Raw genomic sequence first — 21,849 nt, forward strand, 5'->3', positions numbered from 1 at the left:
TTGTGGCTTCTCACAGTCAGATTTTTCCATTTTTCCTTTGTCAGTTTCTTCCCATGTGAAGCCACAGTGCAGACAGACTGAGAAACTTTGCAGCTTGTTTTACAACCATGTTGGTTCAATTAGGCCAGCGGTGTCCAATCCTGGTCCTCGAGGGCCACAGTCCTGCATGTTTTAGATGTTTCCCTCTTCCAACACACCTCAAATGATCAGCTCATCATCAAGCTCTGCAGAAGCCTGATAACGATGCTGCTCATTTGAATCAGGTGTGTTGGAAGAGGGAAACATCTAAAACATGCAGGACTGTGGCCCTCGAGGACCAGGATTGGACACCCCTGAATTAGGCTGATTGGAAATCACAGATGTTCTCAGTTTTGTGTCATTGATCACGTTTTCCAACCTGTGAGCCAGTGATCACAGGTGTTTTCACTTTTGTTGCCTTGAGGTTCAACTCTGGGGCCTGCATTTTCAAAGTAGTCCTTACAAGGTATTTGCTTGTTTCTAAATGTAGTTTTTGAGAAGTGATGCGTATCTGAATCATTTGACATTATTATTTTTTAATTGTATGGGGTGTAGTATAAAGATCGTAAACTGGTTATTCTGAACACTGATCCTTGAGAAAGTGTTGTGATTTATTGGTGTGGCTTGTGTTGACTGTACACGTGTGAGCTGCGTTTCTACATTGCATTGGCTGGAAATGGATCCAGTCAGACAAATCCAGGCCTAATGTGTTCTTCCCTGACTGGAGCCTGGAGATGACGTGTCCGCGCCTGACAGGAGAAAAATCTAAACCAAGTTCACACACATGCTCGTCTTATCACTAATTATGTTATAAGATAAGAGCGCGATTAAATGAAAATCACTCAGTAATGCAAATGGCGTTATTAGGATAAATTAATTCACAATATTTTAATCAGTTAAAAGAAAAATCTCATATATTTCGGTGAGTTGTTGAGGATCTTACTTTTTAACGATCTTTGTTGCGGAGTCAAAGGGGGCGGAGCCAAACGGCAGCATAATCAAGATGGCCACCTTCACTGAAAGGTAAGACAAAGCAGTTCCGCTGTTTCATTGCCTATTTATCAGCGGTTTAAATTTAGTATCTGTGCGCAGAAGGGCTCAGACTGTCGCTGTGGATGTATACTTAGTAAATCTGAAAGCAAACCCACTGGTTCGGGGGGTTTAACGGCCGCAAAGGAGAGTCATACTGGAAAAGTCGAGGTCCCCCCCCCCACACACACACAATTGAATTAACGGCTTGATAGGCTGCCTGGTGCCGCCGCCGCTGCTAGCAAGGTTAGCCCCATATCTCCATCCAGTGAGGTAATTAACGGTAACGCCGCGGTAAGACAGTGTTGTATTAATGTGTGTGTAAAAGAACGACGTTTTACTGGCGTCAAATGAATTACTGTTTCCCGTTTTCTATCGTATTTCTCTGTAATCGGGAGCCAACATTAAGCTAGCTCGCGTTAGCTGACATGTTAGCTAATAAGGTCTCCTGGCATCGCTCCAAGCACATCAGCCGGATTTGACAGGAGTACGAGGACTCGAAATTAGTCTTTACGTGAAGGTTTAGGGACTAACGTGAAAAACGGGCCTATGGGCGTTCTGTTAAATGATAGTGTGAACGCTGTAGCTGCAGCAGGATGTGGAAACGGGAAACGGCTTAGCTGCATGTGACATTTTGTACCGCTGTCTTTCATTTGAGGACATATTTTGCCACCACAGAGAGATCAAAGTCCGGCTGCGTAACAGTGAACACGTTTACCTCCTATGTACATACGATAGTTTGGTTGGGCAATTAGTTAGGTATTGCTTCAAAGAGGCGTTCTGAGGATCTAGAAATATTGGGAGTTCACCCCAGTTTTTAAAGATAATAAGATTTTAGCCTGATAATTGCACCATTTTCAAGAGCAAAATAAATTTAAAATGTGAGACCCTGCACACTCTGCAGTGTAGGGTCATCCCATTTTCTTTCTATGCTTCGCCCCTTAGAATTAGTCTGATTTATAGTTCTGGTCTGGGAGTGAAGCTAAGGTCTCTGGTTTAGATGTGAGACAGGAAGGAACTACTCAGTATTATAGACAACACCTCTTATCCCCTGTAAGCCACACTGGTATCACATCAGAGCAGCTTTGACTATCCTAAGACCACCGAGCAGCGGCACAGAACGCCACAGGAGGTCTTTTCAACCAGTGGCCATCAAACTGTGTAAATCCTCCCTTTTCTGCAGAAAGGACAGCAAGAATATTGCAATATCAGAATCATTTGAGATGCTACTTCTCTGTAGTGTGTTCAACATCACTTTCAGTATGGTATGCAATATGTCAATTTGCTGTGAAATATTTTGTCACAGTGTCCAGTATGTCATTAACACATGCAATTTTTCATCATCATTTGCAACATTACTTTAGTACATCAGTATCTTTGCCAGTGTTAGGTCTAACTTTTTTATAGTTATTCTCTTTTAGCTTACTTATTTTCATTTTTACTGATTTATCATGCTTATATCTTGTTGCTGTTCTATTAGACACTGCATTTACTCTGAGGTCATTGTGTTTCTAAGCACAAGAGTTTCTATAGGGATTAATAAAAGTTCTATCTTATTAAGATATTCTAGAGCTAAACTCATATGTAAAGGTTTGCCTTGTGACATTTCTTTTTTTTTTTGGCAAACTCTTGACTTACACTAGGGTTGCTAGTTTTAGCTGTAGTGAAATTAGTTCATCTGTCTTAAGTGTGCCAGTGATATAACCTTTATTTTCAAGAGGTGTAATGCATGATTGTAATGACAGATGGAACAGATTCTGGGTTATTTATAAAACATTCAGTGCTATACCCCCAGGCCTAACGATAGCAATGTTGCTCAACCAAATGTGAGTGCATGATTTATTTTTTTTTTTTTTCAAGCAGTGATTTTTCAAACTGTCTTAACTTGTAGTCGTCTCCTTGATTTTTTTTTTTTGTAGGATGGCGCCTGTCTTGGTGCTCTGGCTGGCTGTGTGCCTCGCTGGGACGTGGGCTGTGGACAGGGGCAACTTCAAGACCTGTGATCAGAGTGCCTTCTGCAAGTGAGTGCAAGATGGAAAAATAATACACTTACTTAAAGTTAGTGTTTCCAAAGCACACAGCTGCAAATTTTTAACTTTTTTCCACTCTGGGGATTAAATTTTAAACAGGCGTCAGCGGGCATTGAAGCCTGGTGAGTCTCCTTATCGAGCCCTGCTGGAGACCATGGAGCTGACCAACACCAGACTCACCCTGCAGCTCATCAATGACAACAACAAGGTAGCTCTCACAAAGAGAAGCAGTTCACATTGGGGCGAGTTGGGTTTCCAGCGGTATTCAGCACATTACCCTCTTTCAAACTTCCCTCAATTTTCTAAATGAATATTTTTGTTCCTTGTTAAATGTTGACATGCTGTCATCACAACCAGATCATCACGGTATCAAAATGCCTAATATGGTGAAACTATGTGCAATCCTTAAGAATGTGGCCCGTGGCTGAACCCATTTACTGACTCTACTGTGGTGTTTATGAGAAAATACAGTAAGGTTAAAAGAAAAGAATAATAAAATAAGGTTTGCTCTCCCTTTCCTCCCCTCTTCCCGCTCCTTCTGTGTTTGGCTCTCAGGTGCGGCTGCTCCTCGAGCTCTACCGTCTCCAGGGAAACATAACTAGGGTGAAGATTAACGAGCTGAAGCCGCTGAAACCTCGCTATGAGGTCCCAGATGTGCTCATCAGGGAGCCGCCTACTGAGCCGTGAGTGTCCCTTGACAGTTTCTGACTGTGTTGGTGTGGGTGGGTTTGAGGTTTTGATATTAGAGTCAAACTGAAAAGGCAACATCGGTGGGAACGATTCTTCTTATAATGGGTGTTTTGTTTAAATGGACAGAGTGGCAAAAAGACGTAATGATGATGTTAACCTTTTTTAGAGAAGACATTGTTATATGCCACAGTAGGAGGAGGTGTAAATAATATAGTCCATGATGCTGAATTAATACTAGTAACACTTTCTGATGAGGATAAGTCAGTGTCTGGCATCACAAAGGCTTGTTAAGTTAAAAAAACAAACAAACAGTGATATAGTGATCTGAATTAGGCATTGCCTAATAGAGCTCAAAGAAACTGTTGTTTCACCATTTAATGCTGAAGCAAAAGAAAACATCCACATGTTCCATTGTAGGTAGAGATTTGTATCCACGATGTGTAACTAGATGTGGCAGAAATGTGCGAGCTGAAACTCTAAATATAAATTCTTCCTGTGAAAGAGCCCACTTGGAAAAACTGGTCATAATAGATAATTGGCTTTGTCTTTCACAATCTAATTTACCTTTCCAGTGTTAAAGTTTGGATTTAATCGGGGAAACCTACAGTATTTATGAGTTTGAAGCAGATTAAAAAAAATGATGAACCTTCGGGGCGAAACAGTGACCACATACAGGAAAGGCAATCAGTCTGTGTTGTCTACTTGACAGAAATGTATGCATTTTGCAGTTATTCCTGAACTTTTCATAAATAAAAAATAAAAATGTGCTTGAGTAAATGAAACCCCAATTAACAAAACTGGTTCAAATTTTAAATTACTGTTTTTATTCTCAGTTCTTATCATTTTGCTGCTGGTAATTCAAAAATGTGTCTATGCAAAAATATATCCTGAGTTCCTGCCTTTACTTTTATCATCTTAACCAAATCCAATCTTTTCTTCTGTCTCTCCTTCTTCTCTCTGCTTCAGCCTGTCTCTCCTGTCTCAGGACGAGAACGGGGTGGTGTTGTCTCTGGGAGCGGAGTCCCAGAGGGTCATCATTAGCGCCCGGCCCTTCCGACTGGACATCATGGAGGGACGTGACGTGCTGATGTCGCTGAACTCGCGTGGCCTGCTGACCTTTGAGCACCTGAGGATGCGCAAGGACACGTGAGAAACCACGCATGCACACACGTTTACGAATACCAGCCCTCTCTTTTAATCCACGACCTCACTCAGTGGATGATTTCTATTTTTGTTCCCATGATATGGTTTGTTTTTTGAGTATTGTCTCTGACTCGTTGTTCTGTCCTCTTCTCCCTATCATCCTAGTTTCTCCTATAAAGTAACTAGCACAGTGGCTAGCGTGTGGGATAATGTCAAGAGGGTATTCTCTAGGTAAAGACCCTTAAGATTTGTAAGTGTGTATTCTGTTCCTTGTGCTAATGCTGCCAATAGTGACATAAAACGTAGGGAGTCCCATCGCACCAAGTACTGTATTTACCCTCCAAATAAATATGACTGAGAGAGCGAGGGTGTGGATGAGTGTGTGCATGGTGGTGTTTGATTCGATCTCGTATTAAGGGAGTCAGTAAAGCTCTGACTATTCTGTGATAGATTGATTTTTCTTTTTTTTTTAATTAAACGAATAAAAACACAGTTGTAATCATTAGAAAACACCAGAGGATTTTACTGTGGGGTAGCTGTAGCAAGTGATTTTCACTGTACACTAAATGTTTTGTCAGATCCGTGTCTGATTAATTAAATCATGCACCTCTAGTGTCACACCAGCAGCTCGTCTGATGAACTGATCTAACACTGCAACTGCATGACTGACTGGGTTTCTTGACCAGTTCTGTTGAATGGGAAAAAACAATAAAATAAAATTTGCTTAGTCTATGGTGAGCGCTTACTGCAGCAGTTGAAAATTTTGCTAGTTTGCACTGGTTTCAGGTGCAAATATAAGCACTGGACTTTTGTCTACACACAAATGTATTTAGTGGCCCTGCAATTTAGGTTTCAGGCAGCTCCCAAACCCAACAGCAACATCTCTCTTTGTGGTTATAGTTCAGTTTGTAGTTTTGCATTTTCTCGGTACAGTGCTACTTGGTCACCACTGCTTTCTGCATGTGCGCTGCTGCCAAAATTTGACTGCAGTTCAAGGTGTATGTGAAGGGTTTTTTGGTGCTACACCATGACCTGGATTACACCTTGGTATACGTTGGATCCGCTGGGTTGATTCTTCAAGGAGCCTTGTAGGTGTTACATACTGCAGCCTCTTGAACTCCTGTCCCATAATGCCTAGCTTGAAATAGCCACAAGGCAGGGAGTTGCTCAGTCCCGTTTGTCATTAAAGCCATTCAAGTCCCAGTAGATCATCGGTTAGTTGTCAGTGTGGAGTCAAGGGAGCGATCACCAACCTCCCCCGTTTGTGCGTCCTTTTTCCTTTGTTCATAGTTTAATTATCCCCCCATATATTGCCACTCATCACAAAATAGTACGAGTTTACCGAAGTGACACATTTTTCTTTTTGCCGTATCCCCTCCTCACCTCCTCCCTCCATTGTTTGTGGAACTGAGCAGTCAGGCAGACCCAGATGCTGAGAAGAAAGAAGAGGCTGATCCGGCAAACCAGGCCGAGGTACTACATAATAAAATACACTTACTTTTGCTCTTACTCTGTATTTAAATACACCATTTGTACATTTGGCCTTGATTTTTTTTTTTTTTTTGCGCTGTATGTTACATGATATGACTGTTTCCCTGTTTGCCTGCCAGACAACAAAAGAAGAGGAAGAGAAAGTAGAAGACGGGATGTGGGAGGAAACGTTTAAATCACACTCGGACAGCAAACCTAATGGTAGGTCCTGCTGCTATATATGTATACACAGTTATAGGTCATTTTAGCCAGTCCAGTCCTGACTCGATAGTCCGACACAAAATGTAAAACCTTCTTTTATGTCGGATAGCAAAGCTGTCAGATTGTCAAGACGGAGGTCGAGATACAAGGAGGGCTTGATGCTTGAAGGGTAATTTGTTGTTAATATTCTTTGTTTCTAGTTGTTATAATAACTAGTGTATTGTTAGAACACTGCGCATCGCTAGATTTCATGCCTAATTGACTGGCGCGCTTGTGCACAGCCCGTCGGTTGACATCAAAGGTAAATACGTTCAGGCAGCAGGCTGAAGTGACCCAAATCCGATTTTTTTATTTTTATTTATTTTCTCCTATGCGACCTGTATCTGAAATTGTCATGACAGTCTGAACAACACAGATCCAGTTAATGATGAATATCCGAATGTTCGGCGTGGTCGGGGGGACCACTTCCACGCCAGGGGAGCGCTCCGACGGGGTGGAATGCACAGGCAGTGCTTGGCTGCTGATGCCAGTTTAGTTAGCGGTCACACTTCTGTTTCCACCATCGGTGGCAGCGACGGCGGGGGAGTGGCAGATGTGCTCCACCGCCAACATCCGTGTTTACTTCCGTAAACACTGAGCACGCTTGCTGCATGTGACGTCGTCGTGTCCTCTTTTGCGCATGCGGGACACTATTAGGTCATATGATGTTCACACAGGAGGTCACATACAAGTCGCATTTAATTGGAAATGTGAACAAACTTGCAAAAAAATCGGATTTCACAAAAAAATCTGAATTGAGCATTAAGTCCTGCAGTCTGAACGTCGCCAATCTGTCAGACTGTTAAGTCAGATAATACCCGTTATCCTAACTTGTGACACAAAATGTTTACGTCGGAGTCAGAATCCAAGGCTGTCGATATGTTAAGGCTATTTTCCGTTTGTTTTTCCTAAAAACCTGTTGGATAGCAAGGTTTTCTGATTGTTAAGGGTCGGATTATCGAGTCACGACTGTATTTTTATATGTGCAAGTAAAGAGATTGTAACTGGTGATAATGTGCATCTGAAACCACTTTCACAATCATTTAATGAAAAAAAGATCAACTTTTTCCCCTGTAACTGATCATAGGATGTTTTTGCCCCTTAGGTCCATCTGCTATTAGTTTAGACTTCTCATTGCCGGGGGTCGAGCACGTCTACGGGATCCCAGAACACGCAGACACCCTCAGACTGAAAACAACAGAGTAAGCCCAACCACAGGTCACATTTAACACATAAAATGGCTTTAAATTTACATGTATCCTAACTTTTCTTCCACTTTGCACAGATTTTATGCATGTGTGTATTTGTGTGTTCCAGGAATGGAGATCCATATCGGCTCTATAACCTGGATGTGTTCCAGTATGAGTTATATAACCCCATGGCCTTGTATGGGGCTGTCCCAGTTATGTTGGCCCACAACACCCAGCGGACCACAGGTATCTTCTGGTTCAATGCTGCAGAAACCTGGGTAGACATAAGCTCCAACACAGCTGGAAAGGTAGGTTTAATTTTATTAAAAAAATGTTTCCAAAGCAACTAGTCTTAGTTGTTGGGCCACGGTGACCGTCTGCAGCACAAAATCACATCTTTTTATTGTCGCTCTCCAGACTGTGTTTGGGAAAATGCTCGATTATGTTCAGGGCTCCAGTGAGACACCACAGACTGATGTGCGTTGGATCTCTGAAAGCGGCATCATCGATGTGTTCTTAATGCTGGGACCAACTCCCAAAGATGTCTTCTCTCAGTATGCCTCTCTTACAGGTAGGAAGACAGATGAATGGCCATTTAAATTAACTGTGTTTTCCAGGTTTTCTTAGGAGTCAGTGAATAGCACTGTGAGCCTCGTGACCTATGTCACCTGCTGAGTTTTCCACTAGTTTAGGTAGATGGACAAGTACCACTTGCCTCCTTGTAGCACATATTCTTAATAGAAAAGGTTAACGTTATAAAATTCAAGAAAAATGTTAAAAATGGAAATTCTTTGATTTACTTTGTGGCTTGTTTGATTTAGTCAAGTGTGTGAAGTAAAATGTTGATAAACTACAACAAACTGATAATTTAGCAACAACTGGTTTTACTTTGTTTTTCATGGCTATGAATTAAGTCATAAATGCTAAATGTTAGTCCACTCGCTGAAACCATGATAATATTTATAAATGTGCTTTAGTTTACTTAAATAAGCACTAGAGTGACAGCAATACATTATTATTTTAGTTAATCTTTTATTAATAAATTCATTAAAAATAAAGCCGTTTTAAAGAAAAGAATTCCTAAATCCACTGAAATTTTTGCTTGTAGGTAATTGTGAACAGAATTTAATTAACATAAGATCTATCTTGATTAGAGTCTTCAACATGAAGGCGTTTACCTAAGAGTCCTTAAATTCGGGGAAAATCTCAGTCAGTTCACCTGGGAATGATCAAAGATAGAGGCAGCATCAGTTGATCCTTTGAATTAATTTAGTCAGGTTTAGTCTTTAACCTGTGCCTCATACCAGTGAAATAATCAGCTTTTGACTGACCTCTGTGTCATCTTTTCTCCACAAATCAGGTACCCAGTCCTTCCCTCCCTTGGCCTCCTTGGGCTACCACCAGTGCCGCTGGAACTACAACGACCAGGAAGATGTGCGGTCAGTGGATGCAGGCTTTGACGAGCATGACATCCCCTATGACTTCATCTGGCTTGATATCGAGCACACAGATGGGAAGCGCTACTTCACCTGGGATCCTCACAAGTTTGCAACACCAAAGGACATGCTGCAGGGTCTCCAGGACAAGAAACGCAAGGTACTGATGAAAAACAATTTGGTATCACTGTTCCAGCACACACTGTTAGGTGCTCAGCTTCTTGCTAGAAATTCTCCAATGTCTCTTCTGTTGCTGAGTGTCTCACTTTCTGTAAAATCTTAGTAAATTAACACCAACTGCCTTCTTTAATTGCTTTTCTTAATATAGCTGGTGGCCATTGTGGACCCTCATATCAAAGTAGATAGCAACTACAAGATCCATAATGAAATCCGCTCCCGGGGTTTCTATGTCAAGAATAAAGATGGTGGAGACTACGAGGGCTGGTGCTGGCCTGGTAAGAGACTAACAATTTTACATCAGTTAACCGGAGATGTAAATGCATTCGAATGTGCTTTATGGACTTTACTAAGAAACGATAAATATTTCTCACATCTCCTTCTGTCGTTCCTCCTCTGCCTCCTTGGACTGGATGATGAATTTTAGGAAGTGCCAGCTATCCAGACTTTTTCCGTGCAGACATGAGGGCCTGGTGGGCCAGCATGTTCGCCTACGATCAGTATGAGGTGAGTCTCGAGAAAACTGTCATTTATGTATAACTACATATGCAAGTGAGATACTGAAGATTTAGCATGTCAGCTCTGCAGCTTTTCTGTGCCTACTCTTATTTAGAACCTTTACTTAATTCAGCCACAAGCTCTTTTTAAGTACTATAGTCAGTCTGATCTTTAAGGTTAAATTCAGTGTTTATATTCTTCAGGGATCCATGGAGAACATGTACACATGGAATGACATGAATGAGCCGTCGGTTTTCAATGGACCAGAGGTCACCATGCACAAGGATGCAGTGCACGGAGCCTGGGAGCACCGTGATGTGCACAACTTGTATGGGCTCTATGTGGTGAGTGCATACCATTTGACCACAACTCACTGACAAAATGTTATTGTGAACAGGTAAAATACTGAATTTGTCAACCAAAATGTGCTTCAAATTATTTGGTTTTTATGTTCTATAGCAAATGGCCACATCGGAGGGTTTGATCCAGAGGTCTGGAGGAGTTGAGCGACCATTTGTCCTGACCAGGGCTTTCTTTGCTGGCTCACAGCGCTACGGTGAGGTCTTTACTGCCTCTACTTCCCCGGCCACGTGCAAGTCTAGTAATGTAGACGTGGCTTTAAACACTAAACAAATAACCTTTGCTGTTTGCGTTTGGTGTTGGCCTGTCATGGAAATATTGCCATGACTTGTATCATCTTTAAATAAGGAAACAAACACATTGCTGGGTTATTGATAAATTAAATATTGTATACAGTATTTAATTTACCAACAACTTGTTGTACAACAGACATGTCTCACATTGCTATAAGCATCAGTCAACCTGTAACGCTCATACACATTTAACTTTGTTGCTCTGAAAATGATTAATCATATGAAAGTTAATCATAAATAGAAGATGAGGATAGTGTAAGATAAATAAGTTATTGCATAAGTGCTTACAATTGATTTTTACTTTCTCAGGCCAGACAAAGCTGCACTTTCTTTGTCCAGTCTGAACTGTGAAAGTGCTTCATGTAATTGATTGTCCAGCACAGTTGCACATCCAAGACTCCACAGTACAAAATAATGTGTGCTGACATTCCTTTCCCGTTTCAAGCAAACCATTCTCGATTTCTTGGCAAGTTTAATCATAGTAATTTGCTCGTTACTAGTGTTGAAGAAATTTTACCCATAGTCCTCATGTAAAGTTGCTGCAGTGGGGTGTTTATTAGTATTCCGGTATACGGTGGGCTTTCCAATACAGAGCATGACTCTGTAATGGTAAACCGACCGAGAACATTTGCAGTGTCACATCTTTTATAGGGTATGTCAGAGGGTAGGGAGGGCCCGTATGTAAATACCATAGTGAATAGTGGTCAGTTGGCATATAGTTGCTAAGTAATGACAGGAGGTAAGAGAACAATGAACAAAAGGTGATGGAATTAAAGGGTCTGGTGACCATCAAAAGAAAAGAGAATTACTTTCTTCATCATCATCAAAATAAGAGTGACTTTCTTCATCACTAGTAATGACACTTAAATGTAGTTTACTATTGGGAATGCATTACACTATGGGTAGGAAATTGACTGTTGTTGTGTTAGAGGTTTTTTGTAGTGCAGGATCTTATATGTTAAAGTATGATTTCGTGTTTGCAGGTGCGGTGTGGACAGGAGATAACGCTGCTGAATGGGACCATCTGAAGATATCTATCCCCATGTGTCTGAGTATGGGCCTGGTTGGACTGTCTTTCTGTGGTGGTGAGTAGAATCATCTTTAGTAATTTTGTCCCTCTGGTAAAAATACCAGTTTCTTTAATATTCAGAGAACTACTAAAATGTTTTATGGTTGGCTTTTAAATCAGGTTTTTTGTTTATCATTGTTTTGCAGTTCTGAAGTATTTTAATGATGACTTACTTCAGAATACTATTTGCACTACGTGGAATTTAACTCGTATTTGCTGCAAATTTATTAAAACAAACATTTACAACTACATCGAAACTGTGGTTCCACATGGTCATACCTGTTAAAAGAGTTCAGAATGTGGACCTATTTCTCATTATGTTTCAGTTTCTCAAAAACTTTTAACAAGTAAACTCTCAAACAAGACACTGAAATGGAAGAAGAACAGAGGCAGTTGGCTAAACATCTGTACACTGTTATCAATCTTCATGTCTGGGTTGTGTCAGCAGCTTTAAAAGTATAACCAATCTTTATTTAAAAGCATTCTGCAGCCTTTTAAAAGGTTAGTTGGCCCCCAACCTGATAATGAGCTGCCACAGAGTTGCACATAACTTTATTTCAGTAGAGCAGCACTGTGATACTGCTTTGCTTTTGTAAGAAACAAAAATCATCTGTTAAAATCAGTAATCTGAAAATAATTTGACTTGGACTGACATCTCCCTGCCTGTAGTGTTTTGTAATGTTGTCATGGAAATGTGCATGAGGTTGCCATGGTGAGAGCTCAGATTCCCTGGGTAAATTAGCTGCAGTTATATTTAACAGTCCTATGGTCTGACATATTGTTCAGAGTATTATGTTTATGTTCATGAGCACATCAGGTGTTTCGTGTAATTGCAGTTTTATCAGCTTTATTTAACACAAAAGTTCCAGTGTCACCCATAAGCTCCAAAAATAGAAAGTCACAAGAGGTTTGTTGTTTCTGGCTGTGTTGTTTCCCCAAGAGGTGTAGAGGCTATAAAAGGCTCTGCGTAGCACAGGCTTCACGAACATATCACCCCCAATCCTTTTCCTCTGTCTCATAGCTGACATCGGCGGCTTCTTCAAATCTCCAAGCACTGAGCTGCTGGTGCGTTGGTACCAGGCGGGGGCTTACCAACCATTCTTTAGGGCCCACGCCCACCTGGATACGCCCCGCCGTGAGCCCTGGCTTTTTGGTCCAGAAAACACAGCACTGATCCGTGAAGTTGTGCGCCAGCGCTACACTCTCCTGCCCTACTGGTACCAGCAGTTCTACCACGCACACCGCACTGGAGAGCCCATCATGAGGTGAGGACGGAGCCGGAGGCATCTTTTGTGTCTTACACTTTATCCTACCACAACAAAACCAGTTACAAAAGGGGATGTCCCGATCCTTTTTTTTTTTTTTTTTTTAGTCATTTAATATGTTGTGTCTGCCAATTCAAATCTGATACCATTGTCCTAGATAATGCACACTATAGGTGTGTTAAAGTTAGTAAAAGCAACCTATTATATATGCTTGACAACTAAATAGCTCCGCAATGCTTTTAGAGCATCAGCCTCACATGCTCTAGTACCTGGTTGTGCCACTAGGTGGAACCCCTTATTATTTAACACTGTAGCAGACTTCAAGTAATTCAGTATTGGCAAGCCGAGACCACTATATGCATTTTGCTAGCAATAGGCACCATGACAGCAACTTCTATGACGCTTAATGTCCTCATCCAGAGCTATTATGCTTTAAATAATGTGGTACAACATAAGCACTCTCATTCTGACAGCGTGCAACAGCAAGTGTTTGCACTTAGGAGAGAGTGGATACTGATAATCCCAAGATTTGCCCAGATCCCGAGCTATGGGATTGGCTTGCTACTATGCTAGTTAAAAACAATTCTAGACTCGATTAAGCATCTGCTAACAAATAGTGAGGTGTGTGTTAACACAAAGAAATGGAAAGTCAAAACACTGTATCTAATCTGCATTTTAGTTTTCTATCACATCCATGTGCACAAAAATACAATGTATTGGTGATTTGAGTTTACTGCAGATTTTTGATAATATGGTTTGATAATACTGTGAAATGTGCATCTCTGTTGCAGACCACTGTGGGTGGAGTATCCTCAGGATCCTGCTACTTTTGCTGTGGATGACGAGTACTTGATCGGTAAGACAAAAAAAAAAAAAAGTGTCAACAGATTCACAAAGTGTTCTCATTAATTGATTCTAGTTAGAAATGTTCCTATTAACAGTGATTCAGCTGAATGTGCAGCTCCCCTCTGTTTCAGGTCATTTTTCTAGCTGCCTGCCCCACAGCCTTACTGCTTTGGTTCACAATCACCTCTTCAGTGTCCTCATTTTTGGCCCCAGCAGGCAGCTGGAGGCTCTTAGACCCACTGTACACTACCTGCTCAGCTCAATTTAGCAGACAAGCTGCTGAAAGTAGCCAAGAATGTAGAACTATTGGATTTGATTCTAACTGAATTGTGTGTTGCGTCATATCTAAACAAGTGCTGGATGTGAAAATAAGAAACAGCTTACTAATGTGTTCGCTGTGCCAACATGGAGGGTGAGGATATGTCATATTGTTTGTGCTGCCATCAAGTGGTCAAAATTATGCGTGATTGCAGGTTTTTTTAAAAATCCATGTCTGATGGTCAGTTATTGATCAGGTTAATGCCGAATGTCTGCAGCTCAGTTGTCCAAACTGTTGTGATTAATGATTGTATGTGTTGGGTGTGGCTCTCCTCTGTTTGGCATTGCATCAGCCAAAGTACATGAGCACAAACTAAAATCAGAGTTTGAATTCAGTTGTTCCAGTAAGGCAGACGTGTTTAAAAAGTGTTATCAGTTCCCCTGATGTTACTTAACTTTGCTGCAGGGCGAGACTTGCTGGTGCACCCAGTTACTGAGGAGGGAGCCAGGGGAGTCACCGCCTACCTGCCTGGTAAAGACGAGGTGAGAGCAAGGCTTTTACACATGCTACACTTGTCTTTGACATCTTCAGATCATCTTGTCCTAACCTACATGTTGTGTTCTCAGGTCTGGTTTGATGTCCACACCTTCCAGAAGCACAACGGAGCTCAGAACCTGTACATCCCTGTCACCATGAGCTCTGTAAGACTGACACAACAATGCAGACATTACCAAGCTAATGATGTATTGAAAAACAAACTGTTACTTTTCTCTCTTGCTTGATCACCTTGCGTCTGTTTTGTGTTGATTTGCATTTAATATCGACAATTTCAGACCCCTCCACATTCTTTGTTACCGTTTCTGATTTTTGTGTAATATGGAGCCTTGTGCTTTTAGATTCCTGTGTTCCAACGTGGCGGCTCCATAATTCCCAGGAAGCTTCGAGTTCGCAGGTCCTCCACCTGCATGGAACACGACCCCTACACTCTATTTGTGGCTCTTAATCCCCAGGTAACCGAGCCGTTCATTCTCTGCTGGCAGCTGAAAGACACAACTGTGGTCTACTGTTATTTTGACATGTTGAATGGCAAGTGGGATTGTGAAAGCTGATGTTTGAACCTTTTTGTCTGACAGAGAACTGCAGAGGGGGAGATCTACATAGATGACGGCCACACTTTTAACTACGAAAAGAAGGAATTCATCCACAGGAGGCTGTCATTTGCCAACAACCTCCTCTCTTCTGTGTAAGTGACTAATGCTATTTCAGTTACCTGCAACTCTTTGTGCAAAAATGAACACTCAGGCTCTCAAATGAAACAACAGAAGACTTTATCTGTCGCTTTTTTTGTTTGTTTCACTTTTAAAGTATGAAATTTGGGGGAACCGTTGATGATTTGCAGACCTGCTTTGTAACTTCTGTATTGTTTAAGTGGTTAAATATTAAATCCATGTTTCTGTCTGGTTCACAGTAACCTCGCTCCCGATGCCCAGTTTACTACCCGCTCCTGGATTGAACGTGTTGTCATACTGGGAGCCAGTAAACCCAGCAAGGTTACCCTTAAGACTACCGGTGAGTGTTTTACGTTCCTTTCACGTGAGCTTGAATCATCGTAAGTTGCCACCTATACACTGACAGGCTACATACTTCAAACTAGATAGTTTGATAGTGAAAAGACATTACTCTTGTACAATAGAATAAATCTCCAGTCATTTAAAGTTATGTGTGTTGTATGTTTTGTTTTACGCTTTCAGCCTTCCAGATGCCGCCTTAAGAAATGTCTAGATGTAGACATCCCATTGAATAAGATATTCTGTTAAGCTAACTGAGATATTGAGCTTTGGAAGCTATAAATCTTTTTTTGAGATTCACTGACCTTTTTTTTTTTAAAAAAAAAAACAAAACAACAACAACAAAAACCTCTTTTCCTTTTTGCAGATGGACAGGTGAGCCAGGTGGAGTTCGACTTTGATGCCTCCATGTCTGTTCTGACGCTCCGCAAGCCCGGCATGAACGCAGGGGCAGACTGGACCGTGATGCTTCAGTAACCACGGCGACGGGAGAGGAGGAGCAGGAGGGGGGGGAAAAAATGACTGAACGGGAGGGGAGGGAGAGAGGAGGAAACAAACACAAGGCGCTAATTCCCAAGACTAACTAAAGCAGGACAACACGATAGCTAACATGGAGAATAATGAACACACATAATAATTATACATGGTTTTAATCCACACACACACACACACACACACACACACACACACACACCTACTTGGTTTTCCATCCGGTCTGCTTCAGAAGAATGATCACTGTGGGGGGTTGTTTGCCATTTAAAATGAAGGTTCACATTCAAAGCTCCACCTGCTGATGATCCCCTCTTTCTGTTTTCTGACTTGATTCTCTACAAAAATTCATTCCATTCCTCCAAGCACTTAAATCGACTCATAGCTCGGCCTCCTTTAACCGTGCCACGTTTTCGTGTCCAGGGAGGGCTCGCCAACAGTCTTCTCTGTGGTTCTGCAGTAAGTTTTCATGTTTCGTAATTTTAATGACGCCACAAAAAGTAAAGAAACCTTTTTTTGCTCTTACCAATCCTGGCCAGCTCATTCTTATGCAGTCTTTCCCTGAATTCCTCAGTACTGAATTTGTGTGCGTTGAAGTGATTCATAATCATGGCTTCATATTGGAAGTGATCAGGTCGTTCAACTGCTGCACAGAGAGGGGATTTTCAGCTGTTGTTTTGAACAAACTTGGCAATGGGAATCACTTCAGGGGATTGAACCACTGACAAGTTTGTGGATCATCCGGTTGACGTGCTTTCTTTGTTTTATCAAGTTATTTTTCCATCGTTGTTTACTAGATTATTTTTAATGCACTTGAGGAAAAAAAGTTGTTTAGATTTTCATGTGTTACTAGATATCGGGACAATCCAGAATTTCCACTGTGTTGTTTGGAACTTAACAAACAGGTCGGCTCTAATCTTTGAAGCTTTCTTACTTGTACAAACATCTGTCCTAAATGTACACTGAGCAGTGATAAACACTGAGTTGATTCTCTGGAGAGTGGTTCGTGTCCTGACTAGTCTAATCATCTGACCTTTTTTTAGGAGTTTTGTTCTGTGAGTTTGTGTGTTTGATTGTTTTTATGATCATAAATGTACATGTTGCTGCATTTTTGTTGGTGATGGCTTGAACTGGTGGCAATGGAAGTGAAGCATCGGACTTCAGCTGTCAATCAAAGTTGTCAGATGTACTTTAAAAGATGAGACCAAGTAAAAATAAAATTGACCAAATGTGAAAAAATACCTGCTTTTAATTGAATCAAGATGGTTCTTATTATGATGAGACATTGGGATTTTTTTGTTTGTATGTATTTTTTTGTTTTTTCTTTTTTGGCAAACTGGAATTATATTAATATCTGCTTGGGTCTGCTTCACATAACAGGTGGAGCATCACTTCAAAGCAATTTGTTATACTTTGGTGTGCAGCATGTTAAGAAAATCAAACCAAAAATATGTGTATTTTAACTTTTTATTAAACAACATTCAAGAAAAGCAGTAAATATACACTAATCATAAATCTGCGCTACAGAACTGCACACGTTTGTCCACTCACAACAAACCTATTAACTTAATGCCATTTTATCAGAGCATATTTCCAGCTTTAGCCCTGCAAGTCCCACATTTTCAAATTAAATGAATCACTTTTCGCCATCTTTAAAAAGAATATATATATATATTTACATCGTAGGTTGTACTGTTTAGCCTCACAATGCTGTTGGATAGTAGATGGGTATACAAGTCAGGCAATCAGGACGTGAACCTGCAAACCTTAAGTCAAGCTCATGTTTTACTGATTAGGTTAGTTGCTAGTGTACTAAAAAATCCTGATTTTAAACTTGTGATAAAAGTCTGGCAACAAAAAAAAAAGAGAAAGTACTTCTAAACATGAGCAAATGTGTCCATGTTTTATTAGTTCATTAGTTCAGTGCAAATACGTGTTTCTTTTTCTTGAAACAATGATAAAGTGCGGGTCATACCGTCTCAGGTGGAGTATTTTATGCTGCTCTATTTTCGGTGTCTTGTCGCGCCTGGATGACGTCAGCCAGACGTTTCCATCATGGCGGCGGAGGGATGTGAGGAGATGAGCGGCAACGGGGAGCTCGAAGAGTCTTCAGGTAGTTTGATTAACGATAATGAATCTGCAGCTTACAGTCGGGTGTCGTTTTGCAGATTTTGCTGAGCTTTGGTTTTACCTGCAAGTGTTCTGAATAAATCCTCCGATCGGACCCATTTGAAGGAAACATGACAAGCTAAGCTAAGCTAACGTGATTTCAACTACACACAGCAAGAAACGGCGCAGTCTCCTTGTAACTAACTTTAACTAACTTATTTGACAGTGTTTTACTCAGTGGTCGGTCGCTGCTGCTCACCTTTAGTCATAAATTAGTAGAAGAATGCTCCCAACAGCCCAGAGGTGCTGCAGACTGTGTGTCTAAACTCAGCACCCAGAGCTCTTAATGAATGAAACAAACCTCTGCAGGCAGGTCTTTCTTTTTTAAGAGCAAAATCCTTAGTGTAATGTATTTGTTGTTTTGTCGGACGTTTTAGTGACTGTTGACACATCAGCTGCAGACAGTGTTTTTGTTTTTTTTTTATTTCCATGTTTTGTAACTAGTTTGACAGCTGAGTGTCATCTTTGAAGTTTTAGATTTTAGACAACCAGTCACTCCTCGTTGTACTTGGCTGATTTAAAATAAGGGTTATTTCTTCTTTTATTCGTCATGCATTATAGTAAACTTGCACAAATGCATGATTGTTGGTACTGTACTATTGCAACACCTGAGGGCCCTTTACCATGAAATTGTTGACAAAGCAGTAGAACATGAATGACATCATGTCACATCCATTTGAAGGGTCAGTGCACTTTTCTAAGTCGTCTCCTTTTTCTTGTTTTTATATTGCACCAAGAAAGACAGCAAAAAATGACAACACACTTCAGTGTTTAAAGATAAAGATAAAGATAACTTTATTGATCCCACAGTAGGGAAAGTTCACTGTTCTCTGTACATTTGACAGGATTGTGAAATGAGTGATTTTTGGGGTAGAAATGTTGCAGAATGCAGTAAGAAAAAACAAAACCGTGACACAGCAGACTGAGGTACTTCAGGTAATTGCTTCACTCTTTGGCATTTAGTGTTGAAAAACCTGTATTATGTTGAAACTTGTTTTTTTTTTTTCATTCCTTTATTGTTCAGTCACAAGAAGTCCACTAGGGTTACAGGTGATTGTGATTATTTCTTTCTTTCTTTCCTATTAATATTATCCATCCATCCATTATCTATACACCGCTTAATCCTCACCAGGGTCACGGGGGGCTGGAGTCTATCCCAGCTGAGTAAGGGGACACCCTGGACAGGTCGCCAGTCTATCACAGGGCTACACTTAGAGACAGACAACCAAACACACTCACACCTACGGACAATTTAGAATCACCAGTTAACCTCAGCATGTTTTTGGACTGTGTGGGAGGAAGCCGGAGAACCCGGAGAGAACCCACGCTGCACGGGGAGAACATGCAAACTCCTCTATTAAGATTATGGTGTAATATTTTTTTAAGAATGAAAGTTTTAAAAAAAGGGAAAAATCTCAATCTTGCATGCACGTACACCTACACTGACATACATACATACATTAAATAAAAAGAGCATTGATTAAATCTCATGAAAAAGGTGCATTCTGGGTATGTTTCTATGTGTATTTGTTCTCCTAAAATCTACCTCTCCTCCTCTGTAAATTATTTAAGTGAAGCTAATTTCATGAGTTTAGTTTGTAGCCTCATATGTTATGCACCTAACCAGCATCTTTTATACTCTGTCTCGTCTTTTCAAACTCCATAGGTTAGTCTCTCCATCTCTGAAATTCCCTGTACATTTACTTTCCATTTAGGAAGTGTTGGACATAGTTTTTGATTCAGTAGCTGTCAGGTATTTATCTAGAATATAGATTTAGAATTTAGGCTGTGATATGCTTGTGCAGCCTGTGTTTGTCTAGTCAGACGTGATCAGAAGTGCTAAAATAACTGGTGCAGTTCGTCGTTTGACAGAGAATGAATCCGCACCAACAACAAAAGAGTTTCACGAGTTAAAGTGTACGAGTTGAAGATTTTATTAAGCAAACCTGCCCAACATTAAGAGTTTTTAGCATCTCATATGAAGTAATTCTCTTTCCTGTTTTATTTTATTTAAGAATCTAAACCTGTGATATTTTTTCTTTATTTCTTTTGATGAGGTAATTAAGCATTTCACACTGGCTTCCAGCACCTTGTGATGTTCTCACTGCATTCTGAAATTTTATAAATTAAACAACAAAAAAATGACTATAAATAATAGACGGATGAGGCAATTGTGTAAAGAAATATTTGTTGCAGCAATTCAGTCAGTACTATGTTCTTCATCCAGTAGTGTGTGTGATGCATTTCAATTTCATGGATCTGTATTGAGTTAAGGAGAACTGCTGGTCAGTCAAATTCAAAATCAGGGTTCATTTACGAAAGGTGGACCCACGTCATGGGTTTATGAAAAATGTTTAGCATGAAAAGCAGCAAATAGTGACTTTTATTTTTGTTATTGGAGGTTTAAATTTCATCTTCTCCTCTTTCAGCCATGGACGCCTCTGAGGTTCCACCACCACCACCACCGCCGCCGCCTCCGACTGAGATCTCAGAGATGTCAGAAGAGAACGGCAGTGCCGCCGTGGTCCCTGAGGCTCCTGTAGGCCCCGACCCCTCTTCCTTCTCCATGCCTCCAGCTGCAGAGGACGAGGAGGGGGAACTACCTGCGGACTTTGAGCGTCTGTGGAAAGCTGCTCACGACAATCCTCAAGACTTCACCAGCTGGACCGATCTGCTGCAATACTGCGAACAAGAGGTTTGTTGTTTTGACTAGACAGAGAAAGAAAGTACACATTTGCATCTCAGACTTTTAAAATATTGGCTTCTAGTGTCCCCATTAGACCAGAAAACAGTGTTTGGTCAGAAAGCCTGTTGTAGCTTCATATAACATGAGTTTATCTCACCTCCTCAGAGTCACATCACAGCTTCACGCAGATCACTAGAGGCCTTCCTCATTCGCTATCCGCTCTGCTACGGCTACTGGAAGAAATTTGCTGATCTGGAGCGCCGCGCAGGATACAACGACAAAGCAGAGGAGGTACAGCAGGAGAGAGTTCACAGTTCTGACTGTGATCTCGTCCACACTTATATGAATCGTTTTCTATTAGGAAAGTGTTTTTCATTGTTTATTTTATAACATAATTGTTGTGTTGTGTTAGGTGTGTATTCAGGGTCTTCAGGTCATCCCTCTGAGTGTAGATCTATGGATTCACTACATCAATCTGCTGCTGGGAACACTGGACATGAACCTGCCCGAGTCGCCAAAGCGGATTCGCAGGTAAACAAACGCCCTCACACACATTTATGACTGAACATAAACTTCTTTCTTTTTTTGTACAAAGCAGCTGATTGATTTTGAGTCCTTATACATCCAAAATTTGTGTTTGTAGCTGCACTGTTTGTTTGGCGACGTTTACAATAAATGAGATTCTTTAGCTCTGACCACATTACCATTTCAAGATTCAGGAGTTTTTATTCACCACATGCTCTTACAGTATGTGCAGTGAAATGAGAGGTGACTGTTCTCAAGGCTGTGCAATAACATTTTAAAAAGAACAGTTCTTCAAAAATAATTGAAAATTACAAAAAGATACGATGTCATATTATTATTATCCATCCATCCATTTTCTATACACCGCTTAATCCTCAT

At 40.8% G+C, this 21,849-nt stretch overlaps 2 protein-coding genes across 4 annotated transcripts in view; both read left to right on the forward strand.

Moving 5' to 3' along the window:
* The first annotated feature begins 1,003 nt into the window (after positions 1-1,003).
* Positions 1,004-17,330, forward strand: ganabb (glucosidase II alpha subunit b). 3 transcript variants are annotated; one of them, XM_008304233.1, is made up of 25 exons: positions 1,004-1,041; positions 2,967-3,068; positions 3,177-3,285; positions 3,633-3,760; positions 4,734-4,913; positions 5,076-5,141; positions 6,326-6,383; positions 6,521-6,602; positions 7,747-7,843; positions 7,959-8,139; positions 8,249-8,402; positions 9,192-9,427; positions 9,596-9,722; positions 9,872-9,951; positions 10,146-10,286; positions 10,402-10,498; positions 11,579-11,680; positions 12,686-12,929; positions 13,721-13,785; positions 14,500-14,576; positions 14,661-14,735; positions 14,931-15,044; positions 15,168-15,277; positions 15,503-15,603; positions 15,970-17,330. In XM_008304233.1, the coding sequence occupies exons 1-25, from the start codon at positions 1,022-1,024 to the stop codon at positions 16,077-16,079; spliced, it is 2,856 nt and encodes a 951-aa protein (XP_008302455.1). In that variant the 5' UTR covers positions 1,004-1,021; the 3' UTR covers positions 16,080-17,330. The 3 variants fall into 3 exon arrangements, with proteins under 3 accessions (XP_008302455.1, XP_008302458.1, XP_008302456.1); XM_008304234.1 differs by lacking the exon at positions 1,004-1,041 and adding an exon at positions 1,267-1,320; XM_008304236.1 differs by lacking the exon at positions 5,076-5,141.
* An 811-nt stretch (positions 17,331-18,141) lies between these two features.
* The window catches only part of LOC103374192 (pre-mRNA-processing factor 39), a 10,190-nt gene continuing 6,482 nt past the window's right edge, over positions 18,142-21,849 (forward strand). The window contains exons 1-4 of the mRNA XM_008304237.1: positions 18,142-18,204; positions 20,690-20,955; positions 21,112-21,237; positions 21,359-21,477. Coding sequence (XP_008302459.1) covers positions 18,147-18,204; positions 20,690-20,955; positions 21,112-21,237; positions 21,359-21,477 — 569 coding nt within the window. The 5' untranslated portion in view covers positions 18,142-18,146. The remainder of the gene's footprint in view (positions 18,205-20,689; positions 20,956-21,111; positions 21,238-21,358; positions 21,478-21,849) is intronic.

Source organism: Stegastes partitus, unplaced genomic scaffold, assembly GCF_000690725.1.
Source record: "Stegastes partitus isolate 25-593 unplaced genomic scaffold, Stegastes_partitus-1.0.2 Scaffold2174, whole genome shotgun sequence".
Classification (NCBI taxonomy): domain Eukaryota; kingdom Metazoa; phylum Chordata; class Actinopteri; family Pomacentridae; genus Stegastes; species Stegastes partitus.